At 39.7% G+C, this 26,864-nt stretch overlaps 1 protein-coding gene across 3 annotated transcripts in view; it reads right to left on the bottom strand.

Moving 5' to 3' along the window:
* Positions 1–26,864, bottom strand: part of LOC142849899 (cytochrome P450 3A11-like) — a 130,602-nt gene that overhangs the window by 17,118 nt on the left and 86,620 nt on the right. The window contains exons 1-4 of one of the 3 annotated variants that reach the window (XM_075972725.1): positions 25,197–25,278; positions 24,124–24,217; positions 21,869–21,921; positions 4,340–4,439 (exon numbers count right to left, since the gene is read on the bottom strand). In XM_075972725.1, coding sequence (XP_075828840.1) covers positions 4,340–4,439; positions 21,869–21,921; positions 24,124–24,217; positions 25,197–25,267 — 318 coding nt within the window. In that variant the 5' untranslated portion in view covers positions 25,268–25,278. Of the gene's footprint in view, positions 1–4,339; positions 4,440–21,868; positions 21,922–24,123; positions 24,218–25,196; positions 25,279–26,864 lie in introns of those variants that run through there. The other 2 variants (XM_075972734.1, XM_075972744.1) reach the window with 2 other exon arrangements.

Raw genomic sequence — 26,864 nt, 5'->3', positions numbered from 1 at the left:
AAACAAAAAGTTGGTTCTTGGAGAAAATCAACAAGATCGACAAACCCCTATCCAAACTAATTAAACGACAGAGAGAGAACACGCAAATAAATAAGATCAGAAATGAAAAGGGGGACATAACCACAGACACAGAGGAAATTCAGAGACTCATTAGATCTTACTACAAAAGCCTGTATGCCACAAAACTAGAAAATGCAAAAGAAATGGACATTTTTTTAGATAAGTACCACATACCAAAGCTAAACCAAGACCAGGTGAACGATTTAAATAGACCTGTTAGTCGTGAAGAGCTAGAAACCGTTATCAAAAATCTACCTTCCAAAAAAAGCCCAGGACCAGATGGTTTCAATGCAGAATTCTACCAGAACTTCCAAGAAGAGCTAATACCTATACTCCTTAATGTATTTCACAATATAGAAACAGAAGAGTCATTGCCAAATTCCTTTTATGAAGCTACAGTTACCCTGATACCAAAACCACACAAAGACCCAACCAAGAAAGAAAATTACAGGCCGATCTCACTCATGAATATCGATGCAAAAATTCTCAATAAAATACTGGCAAACCGAATCCAAGAACACATTAGAAAAATTATCCATTATGATCAAGTAGGCTTCATCCCAGAGATGCAGGGCTGGTTCAACATACGCAAATCTATCAATGTAATCCACCATATAAATAAACTGAAAGTAAAAAACCATATGATCATTTCATTAGATGCTGAAAAAGCATTTGACAAAATTCAACACCCCTTTATGATAAAAGTCTTGGAGAGATTAGGGATACAAGGGTCATACCTAAATATAATAAAAGCTATTTACAGCAAGCCGTCAGCTAACATTAAATTAAATGGAGAAAAACTCAAAGCCATCCCACTAAAATCAGGAACACGACAAGGCTGTCCACTCTCTCCATACCTCTTCAATATAGTGCTTGAAGTTCTAGCAATAGCAATAAGACAACATAATGGGATCAAGGGGATTCGTATCGGAAAAGAAGAAGTTAAGCTCTCGTTATTTGCAGTTGATATGATAGTATACATAAGCGACCCCAAAAACTCTACCAAAGAACTCCTACAGCTGATAAACACCTTTAGTAATGCGGCAGGATACAAGATCAACTCCAAAAAATCAGTGGCCTTCCTATACACTAAGGATAAGGAAACAGAGAGGGAGATTAGAGAAGCATCACCTTTCACGATAGCCACAAATAGCATAAAATATCTTGGGGTAATTCTGACCAAGGATGTGAAAGATCTATTTGACAAGAACTTTAAGTCTTTGAAGAAAGAAATTGAAGAGGACACCAGAAAATGGAAAGATCTTCCTTGCTCCTGGATCGGGAGGATCAACATAGTAAAAATGGCAATTCTACCAAAAGCAATCTATAGATTCAATGCAATCCCCATCAAAATCCCATCAAAATTCTTCACAGATCTGGAGAAGACAATAATCAACTTTATATGGAAAAACAAAAAACCCAGGATAGCTAAAACAATCTTATACAACAAAGGAGCGTCTGGAGGCATTACCATCCCTGACTTCAAACTCTACTACAGAGCTACAGTATTGAAAACAGCTTGGTATTGGCATAAAAACAGAGAAGTCGACCAATGGAATCGAATAGAAGACCCTGACATTAACCCACAAACCTATGAACACCTGATTTTCGATAAAGGAGCTAAAAGTATACAATGGAAAAAAGAGAGCATCTTCAACAAATTGTGCTGGCAAAACTGGATGTCAACCTGTAGAAGAATGAAAATAGATCCATATCTATCACCATGCACAAAACTCAAGTCCAAATGGATTAAAGACCTCAATATCAGTCTGAACACAGTGAACCTGATAGAAGTGAAAGTGGGAAGTACTCTACAACACATGGGCACAGGAGACCACTTCTTACGTATAACCCCAGCAGCACAGACATTAAGGACCTCATTGAATAAATGGGACCTCCTGAGACTGAGAAGCTTCTGTAAAGCAAAGGACACTGTCGCTAAGACACAAAGGCAACCCACCAACTGGGAGAAGATCTTCACCAACCCAGAAACTGACAAAGGTCTGATCTCCAAAATATATAAAGAACTCAAGAAACTAGACCGTAAAAGGCTAATCAACCCAATTAAAAAATGGGGCATTGAGCTGAACAGAGAATTCTCAACAGAAGAACTTCAAATGGCCAAAAGACACTTAAGGTCATGCTCAACTTCCTTAGCGATCAGGGAAATGCAAATCAAGACAACTTTAAGATACCATCTTACACCGGTCAGAATGGCTAAAATAAAAAACATCAATGATAGCCTTTGTTGGAGAGGTTGTGGAGAAAGGGGTACACTCATCCATTGCTGGTGGGAATGCAAATTTGTGCAACCACTTTGGAAGGCAGTATGGAGGTTTCTCAGGAAATTCGGGATCAACTTACCCCTGGACCCAGCAATACCACTCTTGGGAATATACCCAAGAGAGGCCTTATCATACAACAAAAGTATATGCTCTACAATGTTCATAGCAGCATTGTTTGTGATAGCCAGAACCTGGAAACAACCTAGATGCCCTTCAATGGAAGAATGGATGAAGAAAGTATGGAATTTATACATATGAGAGTACTACTCAGCAATAAAAAACAAGGACTTCTTGAATTTTGCATACAAATGGATGGAAATAGAAAACACTATCCTGAGTGAGGTAAGCCAGACCCAAAAAGAGGAACATGGGATGTACTCACTCATATTTGGTTTCTAGCCATAAACCAAGGACATTGAGCTTATAATTAGTGATCCTAGAGAAGCTAAATAAGGAGAACCCAAAGAAAAACATATAGGCATCCTCCTGAATATTAACCTTCAGCAAGCGATGAAAGGAGACAGAGACCCAAATTGGAGCACAGGACTGAAATCTCAAGGTCCAAACAGGAGCAGAAGGAGAGAGAGCACGAGCATGGAACTCAGGACCACGAGGGGTGCACCCACACACTGAGACAATGGGGATGTTCTATTGGGAACTCACCAAGGCCAGCTGGCCTGGGTCTGGAAAAGCCTGGGATAAATCCGGACTCTCTGAACATAGCGGACAATGAGGACTACTGAGAACTCAAGAACAATGGCAATGGGTTTCTGATCCTACTGCACACACTGACTTTGTGGGAGCCTAGGCAGTTTGGATGCTCAACTTACTAGACCTGGATGGAGGTGGGGGTTCCTTGGACTTCCCACAGGACAGGGAACCCTGATTGCTTTTTGGGCTGGGGGGAGACTTAATTGGGGGAGGGGGAGGGAAGTGGGAGGCGGTGGCGGGAAAGAGACAGAAATCTTTAATAAATAAATAAATTAATAAAAAAATTAAAAAAAACCAATTTATCACTTAAAATCATTAAAAAAAAAGAAAGGACCCATGAAATAGGAAATGTAAACACAATCTAGATGACAAAGGTACACATCTACAAGTAGATAAAATAATATCCGGACCCTGTGAAACCACTGTGAAACCACTATGAATCAACATTTACTTCTCTTTTAAAATTCATTAAGTAGCCAAAGAGGTAGCAGTGCATACTCTTATACCCAGCAATCAGGAGGCAGAGACAAGCAGATCTCTATGAGTTTCAGACAGCCTGGCCTATAGAGTAAGTTCCAGATAAGTCAGAGCTACACAGAGATACACTGTCTCTAAAATAACCAAAGAAAACAAACAAAATAATTTCAATAGGTAAAAATAAAGGTTTGTATTTTTAAAAGGAAGAGTCAGGTCCCAGCACCCATCTAGGCCCCTCCAACTGCTTGGAACACTAGTCTAGTGGATCTCAACCCCTTTTTTGGCCTCCACAGGAACCTACACATGTATGGCATTTACTTTTATAGACACATGCAGTGGGACAATGGTCTTGTACTCTTTAAAAGTTGTCAGTTGTACTGGTTTAATAAAATGCTGATTGGTCAGTAGTCAGGCAGAAAGTGTAGTTGAAGCAACCAGCCAGTAAGTAGAGGCGGGGTGATGAGAAGAGGTGAATTCTGGGAAGAGGAAAGACTCAGTCTGCATTCCTCACCCAGACACAGAGGAATCAGGATGAGACTGCCTCACTAATAGAAGGTACCAAGCCATGTGACTAGCACAGACAAGAATTATGGATTACTGTAAGGTGTAAGAATTAGTTAACAAGGAAGCCTGAGATCATATGTCAACCAGTTTATAATTAATATAATCCTCTGTGTGTTTCTTTGGCACTGTGTGGCTGCAGGAGCGGGCACGATAGAACCTCTGTCAACAGACATACATATATACATATAAATGAAAATAGGAAAAACAAGTCTTTAGATTTTTTAAATTAAAAAGTTACCTACCCGTCGGTTTGTGAACACAGAATAGCAGTCCTTCACTAGTACATTTTTGATCATCTCTGTGTCCGTGATAGCTAACACAGGTGTTCGACCTTCATGCAACCTGGGCGAGGAAAACAGCTGATTAACCCAAGCTAGGTTATAAAGTGGGAGCCCAAATCCTCACTTTGATTCCAATGTTACATGACCCGCACTCTGGTTAAACAACAAGTTGTCACACTAATTCCAAGTCCAGCTTAGGGAGTCTGACCACAGATCCATGGAGTCTTTGTAAAGTGACAGGTGATGTCATTGAAGACACAACGAGTCACTTAAAGACAAAACAGTTTGTAGTGGGAATCTCGTAGAATCATTTTATCTTGGGTAAACATTAGGATGAAAAAGTTGTTTCTCACTGTATGTATGATAATGGCAGAATATATTAGTTTCTTGTTCAAGGCTCCAAGACCTTGAGGAAATCATAGTCAGAAACAGTGATTGTTTTCTATGACTTATAGATGTTTTCTCTATGGGATTTCCATCCATTGCATGTCTTCTGTCACAGTACTATCCAGGCACGCTTGGAAGGCTTGTATTATTGGCTACTGCAACAATGCACAACAGGCACTGGAATTGCAGGGGTGTGATTATTTCTTTCAGAGAACATACAGAATAGATCAAAGCAGCTTTGGCATGAGGAACTTGTTGTACCCTAAACACAACTTTGTGTAGAATCAATAAATACATTTCTGAACTGAGATTTGAGGTTTAGTTCACAAAAACAGTTTCTCCCTGTTGCGAGTGAGCCTAAAATTAAATTCTGGAATTTCTTTCCTTTGAACATCTCACACAACAGGAAGCACCAGACATTTGTTGCCCAGGGTTATGGGTTCAGAGATGAGAGAGGTTTCCAGGAATGGTGATAGAGGATGCTCAAAGCAGGCGGTTCTTCAGGATAGGATCAGGACTTGGGGATTTCACCATTTCAGGAGCAGTAATATGCTGGCCACTTAGTGTTTGTTAAAAGAAAATGGAGTGAATGTGAGAGAAAAACAGCTTACAGAACTTTTGGTAATAGTTACCAGACATTGTTATTGGTTTCATGCAACTCCCTTCAATGAAAACTTGGGGTATGGAAGCCAGTATTGAGAACCTAATGAGCTCATGTGAGGCTTCATCCCAGAGATGAAAGGCTGGTTTAACATATGAAAATCTATCAATGTAATCCATCATATAAATAAACTGAAAGAAAAAAACCATATGATCATTTCATTAGATGCTGAAAAAGCATTTGACAAAATTCAACATAACTTTATGATAAAAGTATTGGAGAGATTAGGGATACAAGGGTCATACCTAAATATAATAAAAGCTATATACAGCTAACATCAAACTAAACAGAGAGAAACTCAGCCATCCCACTAAAATCAGGAACACTGCAAGGCTGTCCACTCTCTCCATCCCTCTTCAATATAGTGCTTGAAGTTTTAGCAATTGCAATAAGACAACATAAGGGGATCAAGGGGATTCGAATTGGGAAGGAAGAGGTTAAACTTTCATTATTTGCAGATGATATGATAGTATACAGAAGCGACCCCAAAAACTCCACCAAAGAACTTTTACAGCTGATAAACACCTTTCGTAATGTGGCAGGATACAAGATCAACTCCAAAAAATCAGTCGCCGTCTTATACACAAAGGATATGGAAGCAGAGAGGGAAATCAGAGAAGCCTGACCTTTCACGATAGCCACAAATAGCATAAAATATCTGGGGGTAACTAACCGAGGAAGTGAAAGATCTATTTGACAAGAACTTTAAGGAATTGAAGAAAGAAATTGAAGAGGATACCAGAAAGTGGAAAGATCTCCCTTGCTCTTGGATTGGGAGGATGAACATAGTAAAAATGGCAATTCTACCAAAGGCTATTTATAGATTCAATGCAATCCCCATCAAGGTCCCATCAAAATTCTTCAAAGATCTTGAGAGGACAATAATCAACGTTATATGGAAAAACAAAAAACCCAGGATAGCCAAAACAGTCTTATATAATAAAGGAAATTCTGGAGGCATTACCATCCCTGACTTCAAACTCTACTACAGAGCTACAGTATTAAAAACAGCTTGGTATTGGTATAAAAACAGAGAAGTCGACCAATGGAATCATATAGAAGACCCAGATTTTAACCCACAAACCTATGAACACCTCATTTTCGATAAAGGAGCTAAAAGTATATAATGGAAGAAAGAAAGCATCTTCAACAAATGGTGCTGGCACAACTGGATGTCAACCTGTAGAAGAATGAAAATTGACCCATATCTATCACCATGCACAAAACTCAAGTCCAAATGGATCAAAGACCTCAATATCAGTCTGAGCACACTGAACCTGATAGAAGAGAAATTGGGAGGTACCCTACAATAGATGGGCACAGGCGATCGTTTCCTAGGTATAACCCCAACAGCACAGACATTAAGGGCAACAATGAAAAAATGGGACCTACTGAAACTGAGAAGCTTCTGTAAAGCAAAGGACACTGTCACTAAGACAAAAAGGCAACCCACTGACTGGGAGAAGATCTTCACCAACCGCACAACTGACAAAGGTCTGATCTCCAAAATATATAAAGAACTCAAGAAACTGGATTGTAAAAGGCTAATCAACCCAATTATAAAATGGGGCACTGAGCTGAACAAAGAATTCTCAACAGAAGAAGTTCAAAAGGCCAAAAGACACTTAAGGTCATGCTCAACCTCCTTAGCGATCAGGGAAATGCAAATCAAAACAACTTTGAGATATCATCTTACACCTGTCAGATTGGCTAAAATCAAAAACACCAATGATAGCCTCTGCTGGAGAGGTTGTGGAGGAAGGGGTTCCCTCAACCATTGCTGGTGGGAATGCAAACTTGTTCAACCACTTTGGAAAGCAGTGTGGCGGTTTCTCAGGAAATTCGGGATCAACCTACCCCTGGACCCAGCAATACCACTCTTGGGAATATACCCAAGAGATGCCCGTTCATATGACAAGGGCATTTGTTCAACTATGTTCATAGCAGCATTATTTGTAATAGCCAGAACCTGGAAACAACCTAGATGTCCTTCAATGGAAGAATGGATGAAGAAAGTGTGGAATATATACACATTAGAGTACTACTCAGCGGTAAAAAACAATGACTTCTCAAATTTCGCATGCAAATGGATGGAAATAGAAAATACTGTCTTGAGTGAGGTAACCCAGACCCAAAAAGATGAACATGGGATGTACTCACTCATGATTGGTTTCTAGCCATAAATAAAGGTCAGTGACTCTATAATTTGATATCCTAAAGAAGCTAAATAAGAAGGTGAACCAAAAGAAAAACATATAGCTATCTTCTTGGGTAGGGGAAGTCGACAAGACTGCCAGGCAAAAAATTGGGATCTTAAGGGTGGGGTGGGAGGCGGGAAGGGGAGATGGGGAGAGAAAAGTGAGAAGGGTAGGATGGGGAGAACTTGGGGCAACGGGATGATTGGGATAAAGGAAGGTTTGATAGGGGAGCAGGGAAGCACATATCTTAATTAAGGGAGCCATCTTAGGTTTGGGAAGAGACTTGGACCTAGAGGGGCTTCCAGGTGCCCAAGGCGAGGTCCCCAGTTAGTTCCTGGGGCAGCTGAGGATAGGGAACCTGAAATGATCCTCTCCTATAGCCATACTGATTAATATTTTGCATATCACCATAGAACCTTCATCTGGAGATGGATGGAGATAGAGACAGAGACCCACACTGGAGCACTGGACTGAGCTCCCAAATTCCCAATGAGGAACAGAAGAAGGGAGAAGATGAGCAAGGAAGTCAGGACCACAAGGGGTGCACCCATCCACTGAGACAGTGGGGCTGATCTATTGGAGCTCACCAAGGCCAGCTGGACTGTGACTGAAAAAGCAGGGGATAAAACCGGACTCTCTGAATATGGCGGACAATGAGGGCTGCTGAGAAGCCAATGACAATGGCACTGGATTTTGATCCTACTTCATGTTCTGGCTTTGTGGAAGCCTAGCCAGTTTAGATGTTCACCTTCGTAGACCTGGATGGAGGTGGGAGGACTTTGGACTTTCCACAGGGCAGGGAACCCTGACTGCTCTTCAGACTTGAGAGGGAGGGGGAGAGGAGTGGGGGGAGGGGGGAGGAGTGGGAGGCTGGGAGGAGGCGGAAATTTTTTTTCTCAATAATAAAAAAAAGAAAAAACAAGAAACTAGATATCAAAATACTAAGTAATCTAATTGAAAACTGGTGTATGGATCTAAAGATAATATTCCCAACAGAAGAATCTAAAATGACTGAAGACACTTTAAGATTTTTTAACATCCTTAGTCATCACAAAAATGCAAATCAAAACAACTCTGAGATACCATCTTATCCCTGTCAGAATAGCTAAGATCATAAATACGGTTGACAGCTTATACTGGAAAGGATGTAAGTAAAAACTCCTCCATTGCTGGTGGGAATGCAAACTCATGCAGCCACTTTTGAAATCAGTATGGCAGTTTCTCAGAAAATTCAGAATCAACCTACCTCAAGACCTTACCATACCACCCTTAGTCATATACCCAGTGGATGCACAATCATACCATAAGGGTATTTGCTCCACTATGTTCATAGCAACATTATTTATAATAGCCAGAACCTGGAAACATCCTAGAGGCCCCTCAACTGAAGAGTGGATAAAGAAAATGTGGTACATTTACACAGTGAAGAACTACTCAGCAGTAAAAAACAATGGCATTTTGAAATTTGCAGACATATAGATGAACTAGAAAAAAGTGTCCTGAGTTAGTTAACACAGACACAGAAAGAGAAACATGATATGTAGTCACTTAGAAGGGGATAGTAGACATAAAGCAAAGGATAAATAAGTTCCTTTCCTCAGCCCAGAGAAGCTAGGTTAAAAGGAGGATTCTAAGAGGGACACACGTGTAGGACACCAGGAAGGAGAAATAGTGAAGATCTAATTGGTGAACTGAGAGGGGATATGAGGGAGGGATCAAGGATAGGAACATGAGGGATCGAGATAGCCAAGTTGGGGAAGGGACAGAGAAGGAGAGCAATAAAAGAGTACTGTGATAGAGGGAGTCAATATGGGTTTAGAGAAAAGCCTGTTGCTAGGGAAACTCCTAGGAATACACAAGGATGACCCCAGCTAAGACTCCTAGCAATAGTGGAGAGGATGCTTGAACTGGCCTTGCCCTGTAAGAAGATGAATGATCTTCCTAAGACCCATCATAATATCTACATCCAGTAACTGATGGAAGAAGATGCAGTGATTCACAGCTAAGCACTGGGCTGAGTTCCTGGGGTTCAGTTGAAAGAGGGAGGAGAGATCATATGAGCAAGAATGGTCAAGATCATCATGGGGAAAACCACGGAGACAGCTAACTTGTGCTAGCAGTAGTTCACTGACTCTCGACTGACATTTGGGGAACCTTCATGGGACCAAACTAGGCCATCTGAAAGTGGGTGACAGTTATGTGGCTTGCTCTGTTTGGGATTACCCTAGCAGTGGGACCAGAACTTATCCTGTGTTTATGATCTGGTTTTTTAGATCCCATTACCAATGGTGCATTATCTTTCCCAGGAAGAATCAGGGGCGAGGGACTTGGTCCTGTCTCAACTTGGTATCCCAGATTTTGGTGACTCCCTAAGGGAGGTCTTATTTCCTCTAAGGGGTGAATGGAGGCTCAGATGGGGGAATCTTGGGAGGTGGGAGAAGGAAATTGATGGGGAACTGGTGTTGGAGTGTAAAATGATTTTTTTAAAAATTAAATTACAAAGAGAAAAGAAAAAATAAAAATAACAGAGATTCCTCTTCTCTTCCTTCTTTAGATGACACAATCTTAGAGATTCAAAAGATTGAAACACTAGGTGCACAGATGCAAAAATTAAAGATGCAAATAGACAAACTCCAGAGACAAAGAATAAGAGAAATTAAAGGAGAAAACTTCCCATGAGAAAAAAGGAAAGGAGAAGAAACTTGAAAAGAAATTTTCCCAGTAAATAAGGGTAGTGTTTAATTAAAAGGCTTTTCCCTATAGAAGAAGGGAAAGTATATAATCAAGGCCTACAAATAAGAAGGCTTAAGAGATGAATAATGAAGGGAGAGAAAATCCTCTTTCCTGTGGATAGAGGAATTGCAAAGGCCATATCCAATAGAAAAAAGAATTCAGATCTGCTGGAACCCAGAGCTCTCTGGCTGGGTGATGCCTGTCAGTGCAGAGAGACAACATCTGAATTCCAGAGAATGATGGGTGGGCTCTGCTGCTGCAGCCTGAGCTAGCACAGTTGGCTCAGAACATAGAATTTTCTTGTTTAATTTTAGTTTAAATTTTTTTTTTTTGCTTTTTCCTCGGAGAGGGAATAACTCAATATGAAATGTTCCTTCATGGGAAATGTTTTTTCTTCTGATAGTGGAAATAACTCATTATCAAGAATCCATTCATGGGAGAAAACAATTGAACCAGCTTAACTTGTAGTACAGAAAACAGTTGTAATCATGGTATGAAGTACTAAGCCAATGCTGTTTAAATTTCCAGATGTATTAATCATTCATTATATAGAGGCCGTTCTCTTCTCTTGATCCTCTGATTAATGCTTAAATGAATGTTCAATTTTTATAGTAAATGACTTAAACAAAAATGTATAATTTTGAGCTATATTACTGGGTATAATCTTGTCTAGTTATCACTAGTGGGTTTTTGATTCTGCTCTTTACATTGCTTTCAAGATACTCTTGGTTAAATTCTATAAAATGTAGTACCTGAAGTAGAGCAGCTTTTTAGTTTCTTAACTAATATGGCTGTGGAGGTGAAGCTCATGGAAATAATATCTTACTGAAAAAAGCCTACAAAAACTATTTTTCCACTACATAAAATGCAGGTAAATTGTCCTACCCTGTTAATAATTGGCAGTACAAGTTAATATGTTTCTTGGGATCTACAAAAAGGATCATCTTTTTAAGATTTATAAAAAATACTCCACAGACGCGGCGGAGCGGCGGCGGCCAGACGCAGCGGAGCAACACCGCATTCAGGAAGAGGCTTTGGGAGATCAGCGCAGCAGCAGACGCAAGCGGCAGGGTCAGGCGGGCAATAAGGAGAGCAGATCGCCCTACTACAATCAAATCAAAGAGGTAGGCCTTTGTTTGGCCAGGTCACTGGCAAACAGGGAGCCTGGTCCTGTCCGGAAGACCCTTCAGAGGGGTGAGAGGGTTCTTGGCCTGCGGCAGGAACCAGGAAACAGCAAGGGCATTTTGTAAGCGGAGCCCTGGGCCAGCAGAGAAACCTGATCCGGTTTTTAAAAGACACATTAGATAGGATTAATAGGAGGAGATGGGCAGACGCCAAGGCAAGAACTCACCCAATAATCTGAAAAACAACATGAAAACACCAGAACCCAAGGATCTTACAACAGAAGTATTTGAACAATCTAACACAGAAGAAATGGAAAAAATTGACTTTATGAACGCAATAGAGTCCCTTAAACAACATGTAAAAAATGCCCTTATAGAAATGGATGAGAAGTATAACAAAAAGTTTGAAGAAATGAGTAAATATGTACAAGATACCCTGGGAAACCAAGATAAAACGATCAAACAGGTAATGGAAACAGTTCAAGAATTGAAAACTGAAATGAAGGCAAGGAAGAAAATACAAACCGAGGACCAGCCGGATATGGAAAATCTAGGTCAAAGAGCAGAGTCTACAGAAACAAGCATAATCAATAGAATACAAGAGATAGAAGAAAGAATCTCAGATGCTGAGGACACCATAGAGAAAATAAACGAACAGATCAAAGAAAACAGCAAAACCAACAAATTCTCAACACAAAACATTCAGGAAATATGGGACACAATGAAAAAACCAAACTTAAGAATAATAGGTATAGATGAAGGAGAAGAGTCACAGCTCAAAGGCCCAGAAAATATATTCAACAAAATTATGGAAGAAAACTTTCCAAACTTAAAGAAAGATATTCATTTAAATATTCAAGAAGCATACAGAACACCAAACAGACTGGATCAAAGAAAAACATCTCCTCGCCATATAATAATCAAAACACAAAATATACAGGTTAAAGAAAGAATATTAAGAGCTGCAAAGGAAAAAGGGCAAGTAACTTATAAAGGTAAACCGATCAGACTTACACCTGACTTCTCTATGGAAACTATGAAAGCCAGAAGGTCCTGGATAGATGTTCTGCAGAAGCTAAGAGACCATGGATGCAAGCCCAGACTACTATACCCAGCCAAGCTTTCGTTCACTATAAATGGAGAAATCAAGACATTCCAGGATAAGAATAAATTTAAACAATACGTAGCCACAAATCCAGCCTTACAGAAAGTAATAGAAGGAAAATCACAACCCAAGGAATCCAACACTGCCAACACTGCCTACAATAACCCAGGCATCTAGTGACCCTTCACCAGCACATCTCAAAGAAGGGAGACACACAATCTCTACGACCAAAAGCAATAAGAATAACCGGAGTAAACAACCACTGGTCATTAATATCACTTAATATTAATGGGCTCAATTCACCTATAAAAAGGCACAGGCTAAAAGATTGGATACGAAAACAAGATCCAACATTCTGCTGTTTGCAAGAAACACATCTCAACCACAAAGACAGGCACCTACTCAGAGTAAAGGGTTGGGAAAAGGTGTTTCAAGCAAATGGTCCTAAGAAAAAAGCAGGTGTGGCCATATTAATTTCTAACAAAACTGACTTCAAACTAAAATCAATCAGAAGAGACCGAGATGGTCACTTTATACTCATAACAGAAACAATTCATCAGGATGACGTCTCAATTCTGAATATCTACGCCCCCAATAAAAAAGCACCTACTTATGTAAAAGAAATATTACTAGAACTCAAAGCAGACATCAAACCACACACACTAGTAGTAGGAGACTTCAACACACCTCTCTCTCCAAGGGACAGGTCAATCAGACAGAAACCTAATAGAGAATTAAGAGAATTATTGGAGGTAATGAAGCAAATGGACTTAACAGACATCTATCGAACATTCCACCCAAATAGGAAAGAATATACCTTCTTCTCTGCAGCTCATGGAACCTTCTCAAAAATTGACCACATACTTGGAAACAAAGGAAACCTCCACAGATACAAAAAAATATCAGTGTCCACCTGTGTCCTATCTGATCACCACGGATTAAAGTAAGAAGGCAACAACAATGCTACCCACAGAAAGCCGACAAACTCATGGAAACTGAACCACACCTGGGTCAAGGAAGAAATTAAGAAAGAAATTAAAGTCTTCCTTGAATTTAATGAAAATAAAGAGACAACATACTCAAACCTATGGGACACAATGAAAGCAGTGCTAAGAGGAAAGTTCATAGCACTAAGTGCCCACTTAAAGAAAACGGAAAATGCATACATTGGGGACTTAACAACACACCTGAAAGCTCTAGAAAAAAAAGAAGCAGATGCGCCCAGGAGAAGTAGAAGATTGGAAATAATAAAACTGAGGGCCGAAATCAACAAAATAGAAACACAGAAAACAGTCCAAAGAATCAATGAAACAAAAAGCTGGTTCTTGGAGAAAGTCAACAAGATCGACAAACCCCTATCCAAACTAATTAAACGACAGAGAGAGAACACACAAATAAATAAGATCAGAAATGAAAAGTGGGACATAACCACAGACACAGAGAAAATTCAGAGAATCATTAGATCTTACTACAAAAGCCTATATGCCACAAAACTGGAAAAGTGAAGGAAATAGACACTTTTTTAGATAAATACCATATATTTAAGTTAAACCAGGACCAGGTGAACAATCTAAACAGACCTGTTAGTCGCGAAGAATTAGAAGCGGTTATCAAAAACCTCCCTACCAAAAAAAGCCCAGGACCAGATGGTTTCAATGCGGAATTCTACCAGAACTTCCAAGAAGAGCTAATACCTATACTCCTTAATGTATTCCACAATATAGAAACAGAAGCGTCATTACCAAACTCCTTCTATGAAGCTACAGTTACTTTGATACCAAAACCACACAAAGACTCAACCAGGAAGGAGAATTACAGGCCAATCTCACTCATGAACATCGACGCAAAAATCCTCAACAAAATACTGGTAAACCGAATCCAAGAACACATTAGAAAAATTATCCATTATGATCAAGTAGGCTTCATCCCAGAGATGCAGGGCTGGTTCAACATACGCAAATCTATCAATGTAATCCACCATATAAATAAACTGAAAGAAAAAAATCATATGATCATTTCATTAGATGCTGAAAAAGCATTCGACAAAGTTCAACACCCCTTCATGATAAAGGTCTTGGAGAGAATAGGGATACAAGGATCCTACCTAAATATAATAAAAGCTATTTACAGCAAGCCAACAGCTAACATTAAATTGAACGGAGAAAAACTCAAAGCCATCCCACTAAATTCAGGTACACGACAAGGCTGTCCACTCTCTCCATACCTCTTCAATATAGTGCTTGAAGTTCTAGCAATAGCAATAAGACAACATAAGGAGATCAAGGGGATTTGTATTGGAAAGGAAGAAGTTAAGCTTTCGTTATTTGCAGATGATATGATAGTATACATAAGTGACCCCAAAAATTCTACCAAAGAACTCCTACAGCTGATAAACACCTTTAGTAATGTGGCAGGATACAAGATCAACTCCAAAAAATCAGTTGCCTTCCTTTACACTAAGGATAAGGAAACAGAGAGGGAAATCAGAGAAGCATCACCTTTCACGATAGCCACAAATAGCATAAAATATCTAGGGGTAACCCTGACCAAGGAAGTGAAAGACCTATTCGACAAGAACTATAAGTCTTTGAAGAAAGAAATTGAAGAAGACACCAGAAAATGGAAGGACCTCCCTTGCTCTTGGATTGGGAGGATCAACATAGTAAAAATGGCAATTCTACCAAAAGCAATCTATAGATTCAATGCAATCCCCATCAAAATCCCATCAAAATTCTTCACAGATCTGGAGAAGACAATAATCAACTTTATATGGAGGAACAAAAAACCCAGGATAGCCAAAACAATCTTATACAACAAAGGAGCGTCTGGAGGCATTACCATCCCTGACTTCAAACTCTATTATAGAGCTACAGTATTGAAAACAGCTTGGTATTGGCATAAAAACAGAGAAGTCGACCAATGGAATCGAATAGAAGACCCTGACTTTAACCCACAAACCTATGAGCACCTGATTTTCGATAAAGGAGCTAAAAGTATACAATGGAAAAAAGGCAGCATTTTCAACAAATTGTGCTGGCAAAACTGGAAGTCAATCTGTAAAAGAATGAAAATAGATCCATATCTATCACCATGCACAAAACTCAAGTCCAAATGGATTAAAGACCTCAATATCAGTCCGAACACACTGGACCTGATAGAAGAGGAAGTGGGAAGTACTCTACAACACATGGGCACAGGAGACCACTTCCTATGTATAACCCCAGCAGCACAGACACTAAGGGCATCATTGAATAAATGAGACCTCCTGAGGCTGAGAAGCTTCTGTAAAGCAAAGGACACTGTCACTAAGACAAAAAGGCAACCCACTTACTGGGAGAAGATTTTCGCCAACCACGCAACTGACAAAGGTCTGATCTCCAAAATATATAAAGAAATCAAGAAACTAGACCGTAAAAGGCTAATCAATCCAATTATAAAATGGGGCACTGAGCTGAACAGAGAATTCTCAACAGAAGAACTTCAAATGGCCAAAACACACTTAAGGTCATGCTCAACTTCCCTAGCGATCAGGGAAATGCAAATCAAGACAACTTTAAGATACCATCTTACACCTGTGAGAATGGCTAAAATAAAAAACACCAATGATAGCCTTTGCTGGAGAGGTTGTGGAGAAAGGGGGACACTCACCCATTGCTGGTGGGAATGCAAACTTGTGCAACCACTCTGGAAAGCAGTGTTTCGGTTTCTCAGGAAATTCGGAATCAACCTACCCCTGGATCCAGTAATACCACTCTTGGGAATATACCCAAGAGAGGCCCTATCATACAACAAAGGTATATGCTCAACTATGTTCATGGCAGCATTGTTTGTAATAGCCAGAACCTGGAAACAACCTAGATGCCCTTCAACGGAAGAATGGATGAAGAAAGTATGGAATATATACATATTAGAGTATTACTCAGCAGTAAAAAACAAGGACTTCTTCAATTTTGCATACAAATGGATGGAAATAGAAAACACTATCCTGAGTGAGGTAAGCCAGACCCAAAAAGAGGAACATGGGATGTACTCACTCATATTTGGTTTCTAGCCATAAATAAAGGACATTGGGCTTATAATGCCTGTTCCTAGAGAAGCTAAGTAAGAAGGTGAACCCAAAGACAAACACATAGGCATCCTCATGAATATTAACCTTCATCAGGCGATGAAAGGAGACAGAGACAGAGGAGCACGGGACAGAAATCTCAAGGTCCAAATCAGGAGCAGAAGGAGACGGAGCACGAGCAAGGAACTAAGGACCGCGAGGGGTGCACCCACACACTGAGACAATGGGGATGTTCTATCGGGAACTCACCAAGGCCAGCTGGCCTGGGTCTGAAAAAGCATGGGACAAATCCGGACTAGCTGAACATAGAGGACAATGAGGAATACTGAGAACTCAAGAACAATCGCAGTGGGTTTTTGACCTACTGCCCGTACTGGCTTTGGGGGAGCCTAGGCAGTTTGGATGCTCACCTTAGGAGACCTGGATAGAGGTGGGCGGTCCTTGGGCTTTCCACAGGTCAGGGAACCGTGATTGCTCTTTGAGCAGATGAGGGAGGGGGACTTGATCGGGGGAGGGGGAGGGAAATGGGAGGCGGTTGCGGGGAGGAGGCAGAAATCCTTAATAAATAAATAAATTGAAAAAAAAAGAAAAATAACAATGAAGAGAATAACTATAAAATACAAAAAAAATAAAAAAACAAAAACAAAATCAAAAAAATACTCCATGGCTATTGCATTAAGTTAACTCTTAAAATGAGATAGGGAATTTTTAAAAATGCTTTTATACATGACTTTCTAAAACGGACAAAGAATATGTTCATATACAAGTTACACATATTCCTCAAAATGATTGTACCCACTCTGAGTTATACAGCCCACAATTTCAGCACCCAGTCATGAATTATGCTAGACATTAGATAAATTTCTAAAATTCATATTGAAAAAAATGTCAATAAAAACATAGGCTATTTAGATTGTACAGAAACAAGACAAGGCAGAAACTGTCTACACAAATTTTGATTAGGGGCCAATGCTGGATTCCCAACTGCTCTGCCTTTAAAATCGTTCACTAATAAGCCTACATGGGTGGAGCAGTGGCCCTTAATTAAAACAAATTACAGGCACTTGAGCAACTAGGACAAAAGTCAGATGTTAAACACATGAAAAACCTACAAATACTTGTCATTCTCCTCTATTTGTAATAAAATAAATCTTAAAAATTGTGTTGATGGCTTATTTAAAAAGCTGTAAACCAAGTAATTCAACCTATGGGTCCTTTATAGTCTAGAATTCCATTATTTTCTTAATTGCCTAAAGCTTGGGTTAGAATAGTTGTTAATTTAAAAGACTGATTTTTTTTTTGCTATTCCTTTGCAGCACCTAGATAAAGAAAAAATATGCTTTTACAGTTCCTACTTATAATAATGCCCAGGCTGATATAAATGGAGTTGGGAGGTGGTGGTGCACACCTTTAATCCCAGCACTTGTGTGGCAGAGGCAGGCATATTTCTGTGAGTTTGAGGCCAGCCTGGTCTGCAAGAGCCAATTCCATAACAGGCTCCAAAGATACAGAAAAACCATGTCTTGAAAAAGAAACAAAACAAAAAACAACACAAAAAAGGGTACAAGTGGAAAATACTTCCTTAGGAAATGTTAAGTAGTCCAACTTTATGTCCATTTTTAAAAATAAACCACAGTGCAGGGAACCCTGATCGCTCTCTGTGCTGACGAGGGAGGGGGACTTGATTGGGGGAGGGGAAGGAAATGGGAGGCGGTCGTGGGGAAGAGACAGAAATCTTTTTTTTAAATTAATTTATTTATTTATTAAGGATTTCTGCCTCCTCCCTGCAACCGCCACCCATTTCACTCCCCCTCCCCCGATCAAGTCACCCTCCTTCATCTGCTCGAAGAGCAATCATGGTTCCCTGACCTGTGGGAAGCCCAAGGACAGCCCACCTCTATCCAGGTCTCCTAATGTGCGAAAGGGGGACACTCACCCATTGCTGGTGGGAATGCAAACTTGTGCAACCACTCTGGAAAGCAGTGTTTCGGTTTCTCAGGAAATTCGGAATCAACCTACCCCTGGATCCAGCAATACCACTCTTGGGAATATACCCAAGAGAGGCCTTATCATACAACAAAAGTATATGCTCTACAATGTTCATAGCAGCATTGTTTGTAATAGCCAGAACCTGGAAACAACCTAGATGCCCTTCAACGGAAGAATGGATGAAGAAAGTATGGAATATATACATATTAGAGTATTACTCAGCAGTAAAAGACAGAAATCTTTAATAAATAAATAAATTAAAAAAATAAACCATTAGAAGTAGTTCATCAACAATGTCCTTAATCCATTGTTTATTATTCTGTTGAAGGATCATTGATCACAGTGTGAACCCCGAGATTGTATTAAATAAAATCAACCTTTGGTCAAGAGTCAGAGCCAACAGATAGCTGACAGGAAGTAGTCAAGGAGAGTTATAGTGAGTCTGGCCAACACATAAATGCACAGGAAATAGTAAGGGGAGGGACACTTTCATTATGGTGGTCCTCTTTGTTTTGGGACAGAGAAAGCAGTGTTCCCTTTCTGAGACTGCAGCTGAGGTGAATGGTCAGCTGGCTGCTTCTCTGTCTTTTTGAGCTAGCAGGTTTTCACCAAAGAATCTGACTTGTGAGTATTTATTGGTAAAATTATAAGATTCAGATTTAGTTTAAAAAGAGCATCATTATACGGATAATGTCTTAATAGCTACCTCAGATGTCAATATCCTTGAAAAGGTGTTTACTGAGGTACCATAGATTTTCCCTCAATGGACATTGGAAATTACTCCTGAAAAGTTCTAAGAGGAAGCTCTCTTAATTATTTAGGTTTAAATTAAGAAAACAGAGAAACTAGCCACAAAAACAAGATTTGAAAAGATTAATAACATATGCCTAATGAGTTTGAAAAATTTATTGAGAGGTATTAATTGGTTGTACCCTACAATTAGACTGCCTACTCCAGAATTAAGTAGTTTATCTTTAATTTTACAAAGTGACTTAGATTTTAACAGTCCCAGATATTTAACAACTGAAGCAGAAAAGGAGTTGGCCTAAGTAGAACAGAAATCGCAAGATATCTACATAGATCAATTAGATCTCACACATTGAGTGTATTTTATTAATTTTACCTTGTACTCATTCCTCTACCGGACTCATTATGACAAGGGAAAATATTATTTTAGAATGTATATCATAAACAGAATGAAAATTTAAAAACCTCTACAGAAAAAGTTTCTAAATTAAATATAAAAGGAAGAATAAGATCCATTGTCAGAAACGGATCCAGCTGAGATTGCAGTATGTTATACAAATGTTGAAATAATACGATGATGGGTAATTCATGATGACTGACAGAGCCTGTAGCAATTATTTAGGTGAAATCAGCAACAGATACCCCCAAAGTAAATAACTTCAATTTACAAAAAGAATTGAATGGATTCTTCCCCATTTAGTAAATCTACTTCTGCAGCTCTTACATTTTATACTGATGCTGGTTCTACAGCACGAAAGAAGTAAAGTATTCCAAAGTCTATATACTTCAGTCAAAAAATCAGAATCATATGCTTTTCTAAAGATTTTATTAGAGTTTGATGGGTCAGTCTCTTAATATAATTCCTGATTTTCAATATTCAAGATTAGCTGTATTTTATATAACAACTGTTCAACTTGTTCATGATTATTCAGAATTTACTCTGTTTTTCATACAATTGCATATCAGGATGGTATTATCCATTTTTTATCATTCCTATTGTTTTATACAGGATTGACTGGACCATAAGCAAAAGGATGAAGAAATTGATAAAATATTAATAGAAATTATTTTATAATCTTCAGAATTTTATAAAACATTATGTTACTAGTAAAGTTCTAAAGTAAAAATTTATATTAACTGGTGATAAGCTAAAGAAAGTATAAAAAATTATCCTACTTGTTTTTGGTATAGTTCAATACCTTTACCTGTAAGAAGTAATCCTAAGGATAATCAAAGAAATGAAATTTGGAAAATGTAGATATTTCACTTAACAGAATTTGTAAAAATAAAATATATACATCATACTATTGATACACACTCAGGATTTCAATGAGTATCTGCCTAAGTTCTGAAAGGGCTGATTCTGTAATTACTCCTTTATTAGAAACAATGGCTATAAAGGGAAAATCAATGCAAATTAAACATAAGCACCTGCTTACATTTTCAGTAAAATAAAACATCTTGTGTAATTATAGCTAAACACAATACGGGGATAGCACATAATCCTGGACAAACAATTGTTGGAAGCTCTAATCACACTTTAAAAGACATGTCATTTAGGTGCCACTTCTGAAAGTCTTTATTTTTAGAGCAAGGCCAATGGTTTGGATGCCAGTGAGTTGCTGACACCATTGCAAGCTCACCTATCATGATTCCAGTCCAGAAACTCTCTGGAAGAATATTAAGAAGAACTCATAGAATGATTGGATTGATGGTTGCTGTGGTATGGAAATTATTGTATTGACTGTAACTGTTGTCATGCCTGGACTAGCATGAGGTAATTGAGACTGCTGAATTGATTAAAGTGTGGCATAAACATGCTGCAGGACTTTGGACTTAGCAAAATAAAATAGATAGCAAGGTAGTCAATGAAATATATGCTTTGAAACAAGTTGTAATTCTTTTTGTCCTTGTAGACCAGGCTGGCCTCGAACTCACAGAGATCTGCCTACCTCTGCCTCCTAAGTGCTGAGATTAAAGGCGTATGCCACCATTGCCCGGCTCATTTTGGGTTTTAAATACATTGAATCTCCAAAGTCAGTTCAACAAGACAGTACACAATGATATACACTTCTATCAAAAGTCTTGGCAGCAGATGGTGATGGTGCATGCCTGTAATTCCAGAACTCAGGAGCCAGAGGCAGGTGGATCTCTGTGAGTTTGAGATCAGTTTGGTCTACAGAGTGACTTCCAGGACAGCCAGGACTGTTACACAGAGAACCCTGTCTCAAAAACATAATAAAACAAAATAACAATAACACGAAGTCCAGAGTCCATGGAACATCAAAGCCTTTCAAAAAGCCACAATATACGATGTTCTCAAGATAATTAGTCCTGTGAACCATGGCTCTTCTCGACACATGGCATCATCTTTACAACTGTAGGGCCATTACTACAATTCTGGGCTGGCGTTGTCCTGCACAAGTAGAGTACATCCCCCTAAAAAGAGTCAACTCCATGGGACTTTCCAGAATACTCACCCCCACATTTTTCCATATTTTTTATAGCACATAGCATCAAATTTCCATATACCCTGGAATGAAAAATAGCATGAAATCCGTTATTGTCCTGTATGTACCAACCCTTCTGTAGCCAGGGAACCAAACCCTCAAATCCCATGAAATAAAGTTTACTGTTTCTGACAGAGAACAGTTCTTCAGTAACGTTTAGTGGCACCAGAAAGATGACTCAGTGGGAGAAGGCGGAGTGACAGTGCAGGACACCTGACCCCTTCCTGTGGACTCTGCATGCACAGCCAGAGTCATACACATGTGCACAGCAGCAGACACACAAAATAATAATAATAATCTTAATAAGAATAATGAAATTGTTTTGCAGAATTTGCAGTCAAAACATAGAACGTCTACAAGAAAATCTGAGCTGATGGCAGTGTGAGCTTTGCCACTTGCCCTCTGAATGTGAGCTTGGGAATGTCTTCTGTGGACTGACCATAGGCCAGGTGTCAAAGCAGGTTCATCACAAATGATCCACATAGACTAAAATGTGGCACATGACATACTTATTACTGAAGTTTCTAACTTCAGTTGTTTTGTCGAATCTTCCTTTTCTCAGTGGTTTTGCCTTCAGTATCTTTAAATGAAAATACAAAGCACTTTGCGTAGTGCAGTATGTGAGGTGACTGACAGCCACCATCCTGTCTCAGGTTACACACTTGCTGCTCACACTCTTTCACAGGCTGCTGCCTTTAAAGGAAGAGAAGGTAGGTCCACGTCCATGTTAAATCACTTGCTGGCATGTCTAAATCCCTAGATCCCATTCTCAGCACCACAAAACCGAAACAGAAGAGAAAGCCTGTCTTTAGGGTTCGAGACATGACGCCAGAGTTATGAGCACTTGCTGATCTTCCCGAGGGTACAAGTTCTGTCCACAAAACTCACACCCAACACCTAACAACCATCTGTTTCTCTGGCACCAGGGAATCCTATGCCCTCTTTTGGCCTCTGTATGTACTACACTTATGTGCATAAACCCATATGGATATATATAAAATCTTCTTTCTAAAAGAAACAATCACTAACCTGGACCCTAGTTTTACAGAAAGAGACAAAAGCAAAATACGCTAAACTCAAGAACCACCACCATGTCGTGAAGAGTAAATGGTGAGACTAGAGCTATAGAAGTTTTTTCAGGGGTTCAATAATTACACAGAGAACCCAAGTACACGAATTGTCCCCCAAAGGTGTGTATTTATGTCTCTGACAACTTGATGCTTCAGAAATATTCAGCAAAGGAGAAAATGATGCCCATGAGTTGGATACAGAGAGAATTTTATTTAGTTCATACAGGTTGATGTCCTAGAAGCTCGAAACCCCCTATAGATTTTCTTCAAATAAATACAGAAGTGCCTTCCTGGAACCTGCCCTGGGTAAGAAATAAACTTCTTTTACTGCTCACAAAGTCTGAGCTCCTGAATATCAAGATTAAATGGGTTGGAGATCTTTGCATTTAACCAAAGGCAAACCTGAGGCTCAATAATCTGACATCAGGGCCAGTGAGATGGCTCCGATGAGAAGGCACTAGCCACCAACCCTGACAACCTGAGATTCATCCCAAGGACTCAGATGGTGGAAAGAGAAAACTGACTCCCACAAATTGTCCCTTAACCTACAAATGCATGCAGTGTTACATACACACTCACCCCAAAATTAATAAGTATGGGGGAAGTTGAAAATGGGAGCTGTGCAAATGGTTCAGTTGGAAGAGCACACCATAAAAGCCAGAGTTTGAATTCCCCAATATCTGCATAAATGACAACCAGGGTTAAAGTCCTCCAGTATCCCCACTTGCAGGAGGCCAAGACAAGGGTTCACTGGAGCAAGCTGACTAGCTAAACTAGTCAAGTCAGAGAGAACTGGGTTTGTGAGAGACCCTGCCTCAAAGTATAAAGTGAAGAGCAATCAAGAAGACATCCAGTACCAACCTGTGGCCTCTACATGCATAGGGACCTGCACGCATATGGGCACTCATGCACATGTAAATACAGGCATACAAACTATAAACACACACACACACACACACACACACACACACACACACACACACACACACACACATTTGATAATTTAAGTTGTCAACAGAGCCCTAAAAAACCACTGAACATTCTCTAGTATCATGAGAATACACAGAATGAGGGCCTGAAATCACACTATCATTTCCTATCAAGGAGCATTTAACAAAACTAAACCATTTTTGTCCATCAGGAATCAACAATTACCTCATAGTAATTCATCAGATTTCCTAAAAATGGCAGAGGTTTGGGTCCAGGAATTCCCTGTTTCTTAAAAACATCATGGTTACGGGTCCCATATCTATAGAGAGAAACAGAAAGTCTTGTGACCACACATGCAGCAGAGAGGAGATAAACATGACCAAAGCCAAATCATGAAACATACCAACAACTTGGCTTTCCCTTCAGTTCCCAGAGCTTAGGTGAGGGGTGAGGGGTGAGGGGTCCAGTGTGCAAGGCAGCCCATGGTTTGTATATGCTCCTAGTGAGTTCTGGTGGCTCTAGGTGTAACCTGAAAGTCACTCAGGTCATACCAAGAGTAAATCTTATCAGAAAGCCCCTTCACCTCAGCAAGAGGGAGTTGAAAGTCTGTATGTGTGCCCAGCAGATATGCATAACATAAACATGAACTTTAATAGTCAGTGTCACTGGGGCTTTAGTACAGTGGTAGAGTGCTTGACTAGCACATTTAGGCTCTGGTTTGAGACCTCTTTCTGCCAAAAATAAAAATGCAAAATGAACACAATTATTTCATCTCAGGCCTTTAAGATGACTGCACAGGTAAAGGGATTGACTTCCAAGTTTGACAACCTTAGTCTGACCCACAGGATCCACATAATAGGAAAGAAAAGACTCCGCAAAGTTTTTTTGTAACACAAACACACACCCAAATACACACACACACACACACACACACACACACACACACACACACACCTGTCTCACGTTCTTCCTCTATTCCCTTTAAATAGAAACAATATTTTCAAAGTTTTTTACAAGAGTTAATTTGAACTTCTGTTCTCACGTTTTATAATTGTATTCTGTTGCCTTTGGAAGGCATTACGTCTCCTGGAACAGTAGTTACAGATGATGTGAGCCATGTGGATAGCAGGATTCTAGCCTGGGTCAAATAGAGCAATCAGTGCTCTTAACCACTGAGCCATCTTTCCATCCCCTGCTTTACTTGTAACTTTTGACCTTGCACTCAATACCAGAATACAGGTCTGAATACAACCCCAACCCGAGCACACGGTGAAAGAGGAACTTTGGTGGTTACTCACCGGTATAGGAGCACCAGGCTGATTACCAGGAGGACCCAGGTTTCCAGGGAGAGAATTGAAGTCAGGTCCATCGTTGCTTGGTGTCAGCTGTGTTCTCCCTCCAGCTGTGTGCTACCCTTTGCAAGGCTTCTCTTCCACTAATGGTGCTGAAGTGTGCCCAGCCTGGGGTGTTTTATACTCTGGGATGATGCGGTTCAGATCTGTGCATGGCTGGGACTTTGGTCTCCTGGATAGATCATGAAGTTCATCATATCCTATTTTGACCTTCTGTGAGTTAACATTCTGTGTGAAGTCAATACACAGTGTTGTCAATTCAGGAAGACCAAAGGTTATTATTTTTAATCAAAAATTCGAACAAATTCATTGACATGAAATCCCCTTTCACCAAGGATATCTTATGTCAATAACACATGAAATAAAGTCAAAATTGTTCTATCTGTGTACAGATCTTTACAGAATGTCTTTCTCCTTCCCTGTAAGATACTTCATTATTTTTCAGAACTCAACTTAGAAAAAAAGATAGTCTCTTTTAATCTGTCCTCACCTGTGCCCCTATGAAATAAAACCTCTTCTCCTGAGGTATGTCTCCTTCACATGCATCTCCTTCCCTCCAGCCCAGCACTGAGGGTCTTCCCGTACAGCACCTTTACTAGATTGTGAGAATATTCTGAGTAGCAGTCACCCACTATGTAATAGAGTGGTCATTCAGACCTGTCAACTTAAGTTGGGAGAGGTGCTGGGTTCAGCAGGTTCCAATTATGTGTTAAAATGTCTTTGATTAGTTTCTAGTAAATATTAGGGGACCCTTTTTTGAGTGATGAGAATGTTCTAAAACTCACTGACTGTGTAGCTTGTATAACCACATAGAACCACATTTAAAACATTGAAAATTACTCTGTGAATGGATAAATCATGCAGTGTATGAATATGTGGTATTCATATTCTGATGAATTGCTTAAAGCTGATGCATTGCTTAAAATTTTTATTTTTATTTGAGACCACTGATGTTTGTTTGTTTAAAAAAAGGAAAATCCAGGAGAAGTGATAAGAATCAGCTGGGAGAGTGACAGCTCACCAGTCACAAAGCCCTGACACCATCCCCATCCCCATGTAATTGGTGGTACACTTCTGTATTCCCAGAACTGAGGGAGTAGAGGTAGGGGGATCGCAAGTTCAAAGAGGAAGTTCAAAGCCTCATAAGGAGTCTTAGACCAGCCTGGGGCACACGAGACCCTGTCTTTGGGAACAAAAACCACCAACAAAACCAAATTCTTCGACTCCTTCAATATACCAAAATTCATTACCTGCTGCTCCATGCTAGTGGTCATTATGAGATGAGACAGACCTTACCACTTCCTGCTGAACTGTTTGTAATGATTGTTCTGTCTCTTTAAGAGACAAGCCAAGCCCACTCCCTTCCTGCTTACAGCCTCAGAGCCCCACTTTCTTTTCTTCCTGTCCCCTATCTTTGAGAGGCAGCCTATCTCTCCCTTCCCGTTTTTCCTTCCCCTCCATAATCCACCTAATAAATATCTAACTTTACTCTGTATGGTATGTTTATCTGTCTCTCTAGCCCAACTGCCGCAGTCACATGGAGACCTGCCACGTTGTCTCTAGTGCCATCCTTGCTTGGAACTGGCTGCTTTTGGGACCCCAGCAGCTTTCAGG

This window comes from Microtus pennsylvanicus, chromosome 1 (assembly GCF_037038515.1).
Source record: "Microtus pennsylvanicus isolate mMicPen1 chromosome 1, mMicPen1.hap1, whole genome shotgun sequence".
Taxonomy (NCBI): domain Eukaryota; kingdom Metazoa; phylum Chordata; class Mammalia; order Rodentia; family Cricetidae; genus Microtus; species Microtus pennsylvanicus.
Note: the sequence above shows the minus strand (reverse complement) of the source record. Positions and strands in the feature narration are given on the sequence as shown.